The 14,317-nt window shown below is 57.9% G+C and overlaps 1 protein-coding gene across 1 annotated transcript; it reads right to left on the bottom strand.

Moving 5' to 3' along the window:
* Positions 1-379: 379 nt before the first annotated feature.
* Positions 380-11,128, bottom strand: RP1L1 (RP1 like 1). The gene is made up of 4 exons (XM_062213162.1): positions 10,571-11,128; positions 6,532-6,673; positions 4,411-5,337; positions 380-3,567 (listed from the first exon to the last, which is right to left on the bottom strand). Exons 1-4 carry the CDS (start codon positions 11,126-11,128, stop codon positions 380-382), a joined length of 4,815 nt encoding a protein of 1,604 aa, XP_062069146.1.
* Between the last annotated feature and the right edge of the window lie 3,189 nt (positions 11,129-14,317).

A 14,317-nucleotide genomic window follows, 5' to 3' on the forward strand; every position in this document is an offset into this window, starting at 1 on the left:
CGGCAACAGGAGATGAGTAGGGAGGAGGAGAGGGAGGAGGAGGAGGAGGAGGAGGAGGAGGAGGAGAAGGAGGGCCATGCGGGCTAGCGAGGAGAAACACGCACAAGACTGCCCTGGAACTTTCCAGGGCGCCACGTGCTCCGGCTCTGCGGGCGAGCGCAGGGTCCCCCTGACTCCGTGACGTCCCCCGTGCAGGTGACCCTGCTTTGCTCCGGGATTCAGGCCCCGGGGGCAGCATAGAGTAGGCTGTGTTCCAGGCAAGCCCATGATCCTTCCCAAGTCTTTGTATGTCTCCAGGGAGCTGAGGGTCGCTCAGGTGGCAGACAAAATATCACTGAAAACAGAGCCCCCGACGCAGCCTCAGCTCACGGCTTGAGCTCTAGAAATCGAAGTCGTCTCCACCAAAGCCGTCTGCCCTGCCTCCCACCTGGGTGCTGGTGAGGCCTCCGGCGACCTTCTCGTCTTGTAAGTCACGGCTGCCACCTGAGCCCTGCTCTGGGGTCCCTGGGCACGAAGGGGGCCCGTCCTGCTCAGAAGTGGAGCTTCCAGGATACATCCGGGGGACTTTTCTGTCTGGGCATGGGAGTCCCTGAGGCTCGGCATCACTGCCCCTTCTGTCCCCGTCTGGGCATTCCGCAGCTGGGTCTTCCTGGGAGGAGACAGCCGCAGAAGATGGGCTGCAGGAGGCGCGGGCAGGGGGAGGTGTCGGGGGGCCCAGCCTTTGACTGGGGCTGTCTCCTTGGGGGGCAGAAGGTGATGCGGACCTGCTCTCTTGGGCTGGGGTGCTGGTTTCAGAAGCCTCCCCTATTTGGTCCTCTCCTGGGTGCCCCGAGGGGCTGCCTTCCATCTCTGCTCCGTTTCTGCCGTCTGAGCCTGGCCAACCCTCTTCTCCAGCTTCCTGGACCTCTGCAGCTTTGGCGCCATCACCCTGTTCTCCTGGATTCAGGTCACCTCCTCCAGAGGCCACAGCCTCCCAGTCCTGCCCATCCCCAGAGTCCTCCTGCCCGGGTCCTTCCTGCACTCCCTGCTCAGCCTGGCCCGGAGCAACACTGTCTCCACTCTCCAGGTCACCAGTGCCCTCTGCCTCCCCGCCTGGGGGATCCTTGTCCCTGCTGAGCGCCTGGTTCCCCTCACCCTCGTCCCCCTCATCTGCCCCAGACCCAGGGCCCAATCCCAGCCCCTGCCCTCCACTGGCTGCCGGGGTATCCCCAGCCATGGCGGGGTCCCCCTGACCTGGCGTCACCCCTCTCCCCTCGGTGGCCTCCCCCTCGGGACACCCTTCCTTTTTCTTCTGCAGAATCTGCTGCAGGTCGAAGGCCTTTTTGATGGGTGCACCGGTGGCCGCCGGGGTGTCCTTTGGGGACTTGCGGGTCCCTTTCTTCCTCACGCAGGCCTCACAGGGACAGAACTCCTCCCCGGGCGCGGAGCTGGCATCCTCCAGGCTGCAGGAGAAGAGCCCCCGGCCACAGGTCCGCTCAGGGAAGGCTGAGAGGTTGCGCAGGCCGTGGAGGCGGCGCCGGCGCTGCTCAGTCTGCAGGGACGCCTGGCCCCTGAGGGCTTCCCGGGGAGGCCCCAGGGCCTTCCTCCCGGCCCGGCTTTGGATCTTCTGGAGCTCTTTGTCGGTGCTGGCTTGGAGCCGCTCGCTCACATCCTGCTCCAGCTCGGCCACCATCTGGTCCAGCAGCCTGTGGTCCTGCAGGTTCCAGCGGGCCCGGAGCTGGGCTGTGGCATCAGCCAAGTGGGCCAGGAAGGACGCCTGCAGCTTCTTTAGCAGCTTGGACACCCAGACGGGGTCGGGGTCCAGACACGCCCTGCAGGCAGTGCACCTGCCCGCCTCTCCCGCACTCTGCCTCCACCAGGCCTGGGCTTGCGCCCGTTCCCCGCCGGCTGCTGCGGACGGCTCTCCCACACCAGGCTCTGACCTGGGGCCCCCTTGGCTGTCACTGGCATTGGAAGCACCCTCACTGGGAGGACAAGGGGTTTCCCGAGGGTTCTCACTCCCATCCGGGGGGCATAGCCCTGCAGAGACAGGGAGTCTTGCTGCTTCCTCTTCGTGCTCTCTCTGGTCTGCCTGGGTGCAGAGGTCCCCGTCTGCAGCACTGGCCGCTGACACCCCAGGCCCGCGGCTGGGAGCCTCCCCTGGAAGCCCTCCCTCCTGGGTGCCCTCCTGTGGTTCTTCTCTTCTCGTTCCTTCTATTTCCTCTACCTGGCCCCCATCTCCTCGCACCACCTTTTCAACTTCGTGTTCAGATGCATTGTCCAACGGCTGCTCTCCACCGCCTCCCTCCGCTGCCTCCGGCTTGCTGGTGGCACAGGCCCAGGTTTGGGAGCTGGTGGAGGCTGTGGGACAACCCAGCCGCAGGTTTCCCAGACCCTCTGGGTGCTCCGAGATGCTGGAGTCAGGCTCCTGGAAGGAGATTTCCAGGGGCGGCTCCGTCTTCTCTGGCACCAGGGTGCCGTCCAGGGCACAGGGCACGCTGCCGTCCCCTGAGCCTCCAGAGCCACTGCTGACGTCCACGCCAGACGAGGACGTGGGTGTGAAGTCCTCCATCACTAGCAAAGCCTTGTGTGGAGCCAGCTCCCCGAGGCTGGGGTCCAGCTGGTCCCGCCCAGGGCTGCACCCTGGCCACAGGGCCTGGGAGATGCTCAGGAGCTCCCGGTACCGAGGGGAGTCTATGAACCTCACCTTGTCTGCAGGGGACCCAGGGTCTTCATCAAAGAAGTGGAGCCTGGCGAGGCAGGCGACAAGGGCCCCTGCTGAGTGGCTCAACCTCTTGGCCACCACGTCAGACAGTTCAGGGAGGCTGCTGGGCCGGCTCTGCTTGGCGCCCAGCAGTGCCTTCATGATCTGTGTGGAGGCAGAGACCCTGCCAGGAAGCGCACACGGTGCCCTGCCCTGGGCGCCAGCAGCCCCTTCCTTGGCTCCAGCCCCCACGGGGGAGTCAGGCACTCCAGCTGGAGCTGCAGCATGGCCCAGGGGTGGAGCCTGTCTTGGGTCTGGGAGGGCTCCCTCTGGCTCTGGGTGCTCCCCTGCATCCCCTTCCAGGTGCAGCTGTCCGCCTTGCGCCAGCTCCCCCAGGCTTTCTGGAGGGCGGTCATCAGCAGGGGCCTCCTCGGGGCCTCCTGGGCCATCCCTGGCTGCCCCGGTGGGCTCATCCATCTCGTATCTCATGAGCACGGGCTCTTCCGGGATGTTGCCCAGCCACTCGCGGACCATGGCATCTGGCGAGGCGTGGGGCAGGGCGCTGGGTGTCACGCTGCCGTCGTCCTCCAGCCCCTCAAGGCCTTGCCCTGCGCTGGCCGCCTTCCCCTCTAATGCCGTCCTGGGCCCAGCACTGGGGCTCAGGCTACTCCTGACCCTTCTCCCTGCCGCGGCCGCCAACCCAGGGCCTGGGAGCAACGTGGGCCCCGCCTCGAGTTGCTCCTCCCCCTGCCCGCCCCCACCTGACTCCCAGTCGTCAGCACTTTGGTCGCCACTGCTGGTGCTCCTTGGGCTCAAAGGGGGCTTCTTGGCAGAGGGCCGCCCCTCAGGGGGGGTAGGGCAGTACCCGCTGCACACCCAGGCGCCTTCAGGAAAGGAAGCCGGTGTCCCGACTGGGGAGCAGCTGTGACCTTGCTGGGCTCCTGGCTCCCCTACTTCAGCCTGTCCGGCCAGAAGAACCAAGGGTGGGGAGGGCCTAGGGGTGCCCCCTGTCTTTCCCCGCTGCCCGCCAGCACCGGCCTGTGGGCAGGGGTGGGGTGTGTGTGCAGGTGCAGGAGCCGGAGGGTGCTCTCTGTACTTGATGTCGCCTGCTGGCTCCGCAGAGGGAGTGCTGGTGGGGTGCACACTAGAAGCACAGTCCGAGTTACTCACAGGGGTGAGGGTGACACTGCGGGCTCCTGAGGGCTCCTGGGAGTAAAGAGAGCCCGGGGAGGGAGGTCTCAGGTCCCCAGAGACCTGTTTCCTGCTCATCAACACGTTTTCAGAAAAGGGTGGCACTGAACCTCCCGGGCTGGCCCTGCCTCTGTCGGGTGGCCTCGGCGCTTGCAGGACAGCAGGTGTGTGCAGCAGGCAGGGGGCGTCCCTGTGGAGGCAGCACACTCGGCCGGGAGAGCTAGGTGAGCACACAGCGCTAGCGGGGCTCCTCTGCCTTCTCCTCCCCTGCCGGCCTGAGGCACGGGCAGGGAGTGGGGAACAGCCTCCTTCCGTGTCCCCAGGGCCAGGATGACCTGGAGCCAGCAGCAGCTCCATTACAGCCCCACCCCCAGCCTGGCCGTGCCCGGTGTCCTGTCCGGGCTTCTCTGCCTGCAGATCTTCAGTCCCCAGAGATGAGGGGCTCAGGGGGGCAGCGCCGAGGCTGCCCCCCTGTGCCAACAGCCGCTGGGAAGACATGGCCCCTGTCTGCCACTGGCAGCCCCGGTGTTGCTCACCCTGCTCGCTGGGCCCCTCGAGAGGCCCAGCACTGGCTGACGAGTCAGAATCAGCCTCATCTGTGCCTCCAGTCTCCAGTCTTAGGCAGCTGCGTGGCCCCCCGCCAGCCAGCCTTCCTCCCTCGGAACGTGGGCTGGGGCTCCCTTGGGGGCCCTCTCCAGTTCCCCTGGCTGGGGAAGCAGAGGCTGGGTGCAGGCTGCCACTGCTCATGCCACCCCCCACGGTCCTGGGGCTGCTGCAGGTGTCTTGCTCAGAGCCTTCGGAGTGTCCCGCACTGGAGGCTGGGCTGGCGCTGTCCTGGCCACGTCCGTGCTTCCCAGCTGTCCCACGGCTCCAGCGGCGCCTGCCGCGGGCGCGCAGGGCCAGCCCAGACCTCTTCTCAGCAGCCGGCTGCTCGCCCTGGGAGGCGTACAGGGGGTTCCTCCAGATCTCGTACCTGGGCCCCGGCTGCTGGCCATGGCCTAAGGCGCACTTGAATCCCGCCTCACATGGCCCTGATCCTCCTGCCCCAGGCTCTGAGAAGCCCCAAGGGTGGCCCTGCCAGGTGCAGCAGGGGGGGTCTGCCTCCCCAAGGCTGAGGTCCTCCCTGCTGGCTGCCGTGAGGGTGCTAGCCCTCCCCACCCTCTGGGACCAGAGCAGCGTGTCCTGGCCGAGCAGCTGGAAGCGCACCCTCATCTCCACGGACAGGCTGCCGTCCTCATTCAGATGGACCTTCTTTTCCACGCCGTCACCGGCCACCAAGGGGCCGGGTGCGGCAGGTGTGTCGCGAAGGTGTCTGTCGGGAGCAGGGGCCCCCTGGGCACGGTGGAGAGAGGCGGGGGGCCGGTGGGGAGCAGACGTCTCTGACAGCGGGGAAAGCCGCCGGCCGCTGCCCGACCCGGACCGGGAGTGCATCACGCTCTGCTTGGCCTTTGGCCCCCAGCTCCCTGGCACGCAGCAAAGAGTGAGAGAAAAGAAGAAAGGATCACAAGCTGCCCCAAGTGGCCACGGGCTGTCCACCACCTCCCTATCTCTGCCTCCAAAGCCACGGTGAGGGCAGGCCTTTCTAGAAGGGCTGTACACAGAGCTGCCCGTTAGTGGCCCAGCAGAGCCCAGCTGGGTGGACTTGAATCTGAGCACAGTCTCAACTCTGCTCTTAGCGGCTGGGCAGCTTTGGGCAGAGCCTGTGTTCTGAGCCGGGATGGATGCACGGTCACGGAGATTTGTTAGGTCTGCTTTGAGGACGCGCAGCCATGCACGTGACATTCCCTACATAGCTCTGCTAGCCTCGGTAGGTCCCCCACCGCAGAGGCGGCAGGTGGAGCAAACGCGGGAGCCCACCCCCAGCCCAGGCGGCGGGATCAATAAGACGCTGCCCACGGACCTGATTGTAAACTGTAAAATGCTCTGTGGTTATTAGTGGTGATTCATCATCCCAATACTCATCAAGGCCTGGGGTGATGGATGGTTGCAAAGAAGGACCCAGACACACAGGATCAGATGCTGACAGGCAAGCCTGCACCCCAGCCAGGACAAGAAGAGAAGAGGGTGGGAGAGGGGGCCTTAAGAATGAAGGCCCTGAGTGCTTTTCTCTTCTCATCGCCTCGCTGACGTGGGACCAGGGGCCGGGGCCGGCAGAGCCTGAGCTCTGTGGGTGCAGCTGGGCTGAGGAAGTCAGCTAAGGAGGCTTTCTGGGTGGCTAACTGGCTGGATGGTGGGTGATCATAGTTTCTTTTAGCCCTTTTCAACTCTCATCTTGCCAAAGACGGCCATGACTCTTAAAGGATGCAAAATGCCATGTAGGCATGGTCCACGGCCCACCATGATTCTTAGTAAAAGTTGCTTTAGACCCTAGCAACCTCAAGTTCAACATCTCCTTATGAACGCTCCATTTAAGCACCATGCTCAGCTCTCTCATATCCTCCCCCATCAAATGGTTCACCCAGTTAAGGTTGATGGTGATGAAGAGGAGGAGGAAGAAACAAAGAGAGCCCCAAACACCTGGAACACCCAAGAGCTGGGGCCGGAGGCACGTTTCCCAGATTATCGGGATGGGCGTCTGCCCTGGTCTACGGCACATCGGCAGGGCAAATGAGACTGGGGAATCCCCACTCCCCCCCCGCCCCCGCCCCATAACTCACCAGTTCTGCTCCTGGAAGACAGCCCAGGTAACGTTTCTGTCCCATTTCTTCTGGCATCTTCCATCACTGGAGGTCTGAAGGCCTCGTCACCAGCACACACTAGCGTCGAGGGGCAGCGCAGGAGACACTGCAGTGAGTCCACCTGAGGGAGGAGAGCACTGAGCCAGGAGCCAGGAGCCCCAGGGAGAAAGAACACGGGCTCTCCTGGCCTTTCCCATCCCTCACTTCTCACCCTCGGTCCCCGACCCAGTGGAGGAATCCAGGTGCCTCCATGGCACCTCTGTCACTAGCTGGTGGTCTCCCATGGTCATCGCCCAGGGTGTCCCGCCTCTACCCCCCAGCCCGCCCTCTACCAAGGGTCAACCTGGGTGCCTCAGTGGAAGACAGCAGAGCCGTTAGGCTGCTTCTCTGGCCACACGTCTGCCCCTAGAATAGGTATTTTCTGAGAGCCAGAAAGCCCTCCAGCTTCCACATGGGGATCAGAGCCTGGCAGAGGGTCACCTTTTCCCTGGTAGAGGGTCACCTCTCTGTCTGATCTCTTTGGCAGGACACTCCAAGCCCATTGCTTCTGACTCTGCCCTAGTACAGTGGAGAGGGGAGAGGCGCCACTAGCCCTCAGGTGAATCCTTCCCTTCCAAACTCCTAGAATTCTAGAGTCAATGGTCTTGGGGCTGGTGCTGTGGGGTAGCGGGCAAAGCCACCACCTGAGACCCTGGTATCCCATATGAACATCCATTCGAGTCCTGACTGCTCCACTTCTGATCCAGCTCTCTGCTATGGCCTGGGAAAGCAGTGGAAGATGGCCCAAGTCCTTGGGCCTCTGCACCCACGTGGGAAGACCCTGAGCAATCTCCTGGCTTCTGGCTTTGGATTGACACAGCTCTGGCTGTTGTGGCCAATTGGTGAGTGAACCAGCAGATGGAAGACCTCTATCTCTCTCTCTCTGCCTCTCTTCAAAAATAAAAAAGGAGGTGGGTAAGAATGTTAGCCACCTCATGACTGTGTGTGCTGGATGCTAAGCCCTAGACTAAGGCAATTCTCTCCCACTTTCTTTCGTGGGTGCTTTCCAGTACTGTAGAGCTTAGGAGCTGGAAAGCCATCTCCTGAACTCCCTTGCAGCTAGAGTTTACAACATGAAATAGATTCTAACAGTTGGATGAGACAGTGGAGCAGAGACCATCTTCCTTTTTCTTTTGACTGTTGCCACAAGCAAAGGCAGTCAAAGGTGCAGAGGAGCGTGTGCAGCTGGGATGGCAAGAGCCGCTCTCATTGTTCTGGTACCTACTCATTAGCCTCACAACCATTGAAAGAAGACTGATCCCATTTTGGATCACAGCAACGAGGGGGTGCTGTTGAACCTGATCGCTGTAATAACGACCCCCAACAACCCACTTTCTAGATTGTGTTAGAGATGTTGATCCTGACAGGTCGATCAGTGACCTGGGAATTTTTCCAGGAATTCAGCCTCAGCTTTTCCAGCCTTTCCATGAATCTTGTAGCATCTAGATTCCAGTAGGATTTCTTCCAGCCTAAGACACTGAGAGAGGACTCTGTTTCCTGTGCTGAACCACGACTGGTACAGTGTGTGACATCAGAGTTGGCCAAGGATCGTAGAGCTTCATAACGGGAGTCTGGGGTTGGCCTTCCAACCTAGCTGTATCTGAAGGTGGTTAAACCTGGTGACAATGGGACACTAAGAGCCCATGGCATACAGTGACAAAGTTGGTTCTCCAATGGTTACTTCTGAAAGCAGAAGCACTGGAGAACGTTGACTCCCGCTGCTGCCAGGACGGACTGTTAGAACAAGGCCTGCGGGGGCTGTGGAGAAGGCTGGCGGCTTCTGACTTTCAAAAAATTGCCAAGCTCACGCTCTAAACTCTCATTCAAGCATGTCCAGAGGACTTGGGGGCTTCTGTTCTCTGGTTGCCAAACCTCAGATGCAGAAACTGATTCTTCTGGTTGCAAAATACAGGGTACTTCAAGAAAAATTGAAATTAAAAGATAAGTTGTTCTTGCTGCCCTATGCCTAGCTTTTTCATAATATACATTTATACAAAACCTCATACACATGGGTTTCAGAATGTTTGCACAAACCAAAATAATTCTTTTAATTCCATTTTCCATGAATTCTTTGGAGTGCCCTTGTACAACTAAATTGAGAGTTAGGTGATCCGTCGAGCCATAATGCAGGGGTGTTGAAGCAGCACTGGGCATAAAGTTGGAGGTGACAGGCACTGCACCAGGCTCAAGAAGCTGGAACTGACACACTGGTTCCCTGAGCAGGTGGCTTCCATTCCCAGGTCACCTGCTCCTGCTGCCCTGCCCCCTTGCCTCAGCAGATACCCAGGACTTCCCAGGAAATTCCCTGGGATCCATTCACTGAAGAAGCTATCTGAATCTGTGTTTCAGAGAAGTCGCAGAGTGTACTGACATGACCACAGATGGCTTTTAGCATAACAGACCCACTTAGGCGCCATGAGGGGTGCAGGGAAGGAAAGTCCAGGGGAGAGTGTGCTTTGGTTGAGTATTCTTCATGGAAGGAGAAATGGCAAGAGATCCTGTAACAACTATCGGCAGTGGCCAGCAGTTCAGTCTGACAACCAGGGACATGGCAGGAACAGGACAGGAGGACAGGGACAAGGCAGTCTAGACAAGAATTGTGAGTGTGTCTCACAGTTGGCCTAGGGGGTGGGAACACTCATGTCGCATGTGAGTGCACACCCAAAGGTGACAACCGCATGGGCAAGCAGATCTTCTCAGTGGATGTCAGTCACCCTTCTTCTCTAACTACTACGAGACGGGCACCATCAGTTCATGACAAAGTGACAAAGTACCACGAATTAGCAGCTCAAGCTCTACCTCGTTCATGTAAATCTGACTACCACCTCTGCTTGGGGCCTCATCTGTCAGGGGCAGAGACCACTGCTAAACCCCTAGTTTCATACCTTGAGGGACTCAGCACCTGATGGAAAGGTATGACATTGAACCCCTCCCTCTCTCAAGGAGACGGTCAGCAGTTTGTGGTCACCGGAATAGATGCTGATTTGGGCCAATGTTGTCCCTTGCCCATCATCTTTTTGGTGTCACCATCTATGGACTTACAAAATGTCTTACTCAGCATTGCCATAACCCATGAAGATCTCTTGTATCCAGAGAACTGATTTTACAGTGAAAAGTGTAAGATAATAGGCCAGTACCGGTGGACTGCATCACCTAAAAGCAGCTATAACTTACAGAACATTGGACAATGTTCCAGAATACTATGGAAGACTCGGTTTGGGCACCAGCTGAAAGGCATCCCTTGATACTGTTGAGGCATTGTCTTACAGGATGTGATGTGTGCTCCAAATTGGCAACAGGTTCATCGTGCTGTTTCTCCTGGGACTATAGATTCATGGGCTACACATACAGCAGTTCCTCCAATCATAGCATCAATGGCTTCGTCACATTTTGCTTTCCACCCCAGTCATTTTGGTCTTTGCTAGCTAAATGAATTCATTAGGTGTCTATGATCTCACTTCCTGAATCCAACTGTATAAACTTGGATGCTACAGAGAAGGGCTCTTGAACTCAATCATCATAGTAGCTTCCAGCACAGGTAGTAGCTTCCGGCAGGATACCGGAAGCCATCTGTAGAGAACCAGTTTCGAGGTCACTCTCCAGCTCCCCAAAATTCTGGAAGCTCCCTAATAGTAAAACTGAAGCACTCTGTGCTTAAGGGACCTTGAGTAGCTTCTGTTTCCTGCATTGAGCACCCATGGAAAGAGTTTGTTGAAAAGACTAGAAAAGAAAATCATGACTATGCGTCCTAAATGGAAGCTAGGAATGTGAATAACATTTGCTTGTGGAGAGACTGACTTGACCGAATGCCTCCGGCCCTGCACCTTTATAAAATGAGTAGCAGCACAGTCAAGGACTTCTTTTAAAGGAATAATGATGATACCACCACCACCACCACCACCACCTCCATTCCACCTAAGGATTTGGACCTGGGGTCCAAAAAGTATTGTCAAAGCAATTTCAGAGCCCGAGCACCTACCTTTTTCCCACTCACGGTGTACAGCTGCTTCACGGGAAAGTGCAGGGCCGCCGAGGCCTGGCTGAGAAAGGCCGCCAGGTTTCTGGTGTTTCTAGGACTCAGAACCACTGTCTGCCGGAGCCGAGGGTCCCCGTTCTTAATGAGAGTCATCCTCCTCGGGGCTTTGGGGCCCTTCCAAGAAGAGGTTGTTCCTGGCGCCTCGCCCTGGCCTTCGGAATCCCGCGACCCCGGCCAGCCAGGGGTCTTGGGGGGCTGCTTGTCGGAGCAGAGGTAGCAGCCCCCATCCTGCAGCTGCTCCAGGGCACTGAGGCCGTGCAGGCCACGGGGTGTGGTGACAGAGCGCACCCCGAATGCCAGCGGCACGCGCTGAGAGAGCTCATCCATCAGGGCGCTGAAGGTCTTGAAGGTGCGCTGGTGGACCGCCAAGCGCACCCCTGCAAACTGGGGGTCCCCCCGCTTGAAGAAGGTTATCTTCTTGGCTGGCGTGACCTGGGTGGCAGAGAGGGCACGCGCCACGGCGGGCAGGAGGCACTCCCGGTGGCTTGGGGCACCACTCATGGCGCAGAGGCCTGGGGAGCTGCAAGGCGCAAAGAAAGAGGCAAGTCAGAGAGAAAGGCCAGGCCTTGCATCTCCTGTATCCCCCTGGCTTTATGAGGTGTTTCCTGCCCTCCCCAAGTTCGCCTCACTCACCCTGGGAGTCAGGTGAATCCATTGGTGGAATAGAAGGGAGGGCAAAGGTCTGCTATCGGACAGATCTGAGTTCAAATCCTACCCCACCACTTCCTACCTGGGTGGCCCAGGAGGCCAGTAAGTCATCAGTCAGGGAGCTACAGTCACTGCAGAGCGGTTGGAACCACTGAGTGGGTTTACACAAATAAAGCACTGGCCTAGAGCAGGAGCAGCAAGCCCTTCTTCCCTTCATTCCTCTTGCTCTTTTCCTTCCCCTCGGCTATGAACCTTGAACTCCTCTGAATACTTTAGCAGCTAATCTTTTTTTTTTTTTTTTTTTTGACAGGCAGAGTGGATAGTGAGAGAGAGAGACAGAGAAAAAGGTCTTCCTGTGCCGTTGGTTCACCCTCCAATGGCCGCTGCGGCCGGCACATCTCGCTGATTCGAAGCCAGGAGCCAGGTGCTTCTCCTGGTCTCCCATGCGGGTGCAGGGCCCAAGGACTTGGGCCATCCTCCACTGCCTTCCCGGGCCATAGCAGAGAGCTGGCCTGGAAGAGGGGCAACCGGGATAGAATCCGGCGCCCCGACCGGGACTAGAACCCGGTGTGCCAGCACCGCAAGGTGGAGGATTAGCCTGTTAAGCCACGGCACCGGCCGCAGCTAATCTTAAGAGGTGGGTAGAGACCACAAAATGCAGGTTTAGGAACACCGGATGTGGGGCCGGCGCTGTGGCGTAGCAGGTAGAGCCACCACCTGCAGTGCTAGCATCCCATATGGGTGCAGGCTCGAGTCCCACTGCTCCACTTCTGATCCAGCTCTCTGCTATGGGCTGGGAAAGCAGTGGAAGATGGCCCATGTCGTTGAGCCCCTGCATCCATGTGGGAGACCTGGGAGAAGTTTCTGGCTCCTGGCTTTGGATCAGCGCATTTCTGGCCATTGTGGCCATTTGGGGAGTGAACCAGCAGATGGAAGACCTCTCTCTCTCTGCCTCTCCTTCTCTCTCTGTGTAACTCTGACTTTCAAATAAATAAAAAAAAATCTTAAAAAAAAAAAAAAAAAAAAGGAACATTGGACAAAGAGTCCGGAACCTGGGTGGCATGGATCCCTCTGCTGAGGTCCCCTGAATGACTCACCTCTCTGGACCCCACCCACCAGCTATCAGGGAAGAGGGCGGAGTCAGAAAGCACTGGTCCCAAATCTCCCAGGGTCAAGGGTCACCGACGAAGAGGCTTGGATCTCTGTGTCTGTAACCCAGAGAGGATGCTACCACTTGATGTCTTGTGTTTTTCTTCACTGTAGGGTGATGTTTGATTTTGTATGAGCCTAACGCTCGCCCTAACATGTCCCCAAGTCTTTACAAGGTGCACAATGGATCCATGTTAGCCCACTGCCACTGACACGGAAGACTGGGGCTTGGACCAGCCAAGGTAGACTCAAAGCCATTCACCCCACTGTTGGCTCCGCTACCACAGCCCCACTACCTCCCACAGGACCCTTGCAAAAGACTTTCACATGCTCTTCCCATCCCAAATGACCACAGTCTGTGCCCCTGCTGGCCTGTGTGCCCTGAGACCCAGCTTGTAACTGGACATTTCCTATTCCCTAAAACCTTCAAGTGTTTCCCCAGTGTGTGCAAAAGAAGCTCAGGCCCTTTACCCCCCAACTCCAGGGCTTCCTCCATCTGGCCCAACTTCCCCCTCGAGCCTCCCCACCTGCTGCTTTCCCATTTAAAAAGCCCCCTTACTCTGAGTCAGCTACCTGGCTCATTTCTGGGGCAGCTTCCCTGACAGTTCCCACATCCTAGGCCTGCCTCCTTTCTGGTCAACCCCACCAAGGCCCTGGAAGCGGAACCTGCACTCCCCCACAGTGCCCAACCCCATACTTGGCACAGCAGAGGGTCAGGATGGGGTTCCTTCCTGATAAACCCATCCTAGGTTGAACACGCACTTAGTAATACAGTCTGAACACCCTCACTTGGCAACACAGCACGCGGGAGAGTAGGAATCATCTACGATCCCCATCACCGGGCACTGTAGCTCTCTGACCACACTGTCACTAGCCTGGGAAAAGATCAAAGCTCACAAATGGGCGTGAGGTTCCAACTGAATAGGGGGTGTCACTTTTGCACCATCATAAACTCAAAAAACTACAGCAGAGACCCTGTAAATTAGGGGCTATCTGAATGGAGTACTGATTATTCGTAATGCCAATATTTCAGTTTCACCCTGGAACCAGGCTGCAATAACCTAACATATAATAACAATAACAAAATGAATAATTATGATCAGTGAGGCTTCCCCAAGTTACAGGTGACTCAGAACCATACCAGGACCCTTGCTACTGTGCACTGGACAAGTAAGCCTGGCCTTCCCTGGTGTGGCCGTCAAGGCCGACTTAAGGGTTTGGTGGTGCCCCGCCCCCTTCCATGCAGGGGTGGGGCACCATTTTTCTGCCGAGGGCCTTCTGGGGATTTGCAACATCGTCTGTGGGTCACACTAAATGATCCATTTAAAAAGCGAGCCTGCTATAGATGTATTGAATTTCAAGTCCTGCCTGCAACTGCCTTGGCATGGCCAGATTTAGTGTCTTCCTGGGCTTGACATGGCCGTGGGCTGGACATCTCCACCTGTAAGGGAGAGAACTGTTCTGTCAATTTCTCTATAGTTTTAAAGGTTTATTTATTTGAAAGAGTTACAGAGACAGGAAGCACACACACACACACACACAGAGAGAGAGAGAGAGAGAGAGAGAGAGAGAGAGAGAGAGAGAGAGAGAGAGAGAGAAAAGAGAGAGAGAGAAAAGAGAGAGAGAGAGAGAGAGAGAGAGAGAGATCTTCCATCCTCTGGTTCACTCCCCAAATGGCCACAATGGCCAGGGCTGGGCCAGGCCAAAGCCAGGAGCAAGGAGCTTCTTCCGGGTCTCCTACGTGGGTGAAGGGGCCCAAGAACTTGGGCCATGCTCTACTGCTTTCCCAGGCGATAGCAGAGAGCTGCATCAGAAGTGGAGCAGCCAGGTCTTGAACCGGCACCCATATGGAATGCTGTTGTCGCAGGTGGCAGTGTTACCCACTACACCATA

The sequence above is a fragment of the Lepus europaeus genome, chromosome 16, assembly GCF_033115175.1.
Source record: "Lepus europaeus isolate LE1 chromosome 16, mLepTim1.pri, whole genome shotgun sequence".
In the NCBI taxonomy this organism is placed as follows: Eukaryota; Metazoa; Chordata; class Mammalia; order Lagomorpha; family Leporidae; genus Lepus; species Lepus europaeus.

Excerpts from the sequence above, each read along its gene's own strand:
- RP1L1 (XM_062213162.1), bottom strand. The coding sequence starts at position 11,128 with ATGAGTGGTGCCCCAAGCCACCGGGAGTGCCTCCTGCCCGCCGTGGCG. Across the intron at positions 6,674-10,570 it reads ACACCGTGAGTGGGAAAAAG|GTGGACTCACTGCAGTGTCT; the intron begins GTAGGTGCTCGG and ends CTCCTCCCTCAG. Across the intron at positions 5,338-6,531 it reads GTCTTCCAGGAGCAGAACTG|GGAGCTGGGGGCCAAAGGCC; the intron begins GTGAGTTATGGG and ends GCTGCGTGCCAG.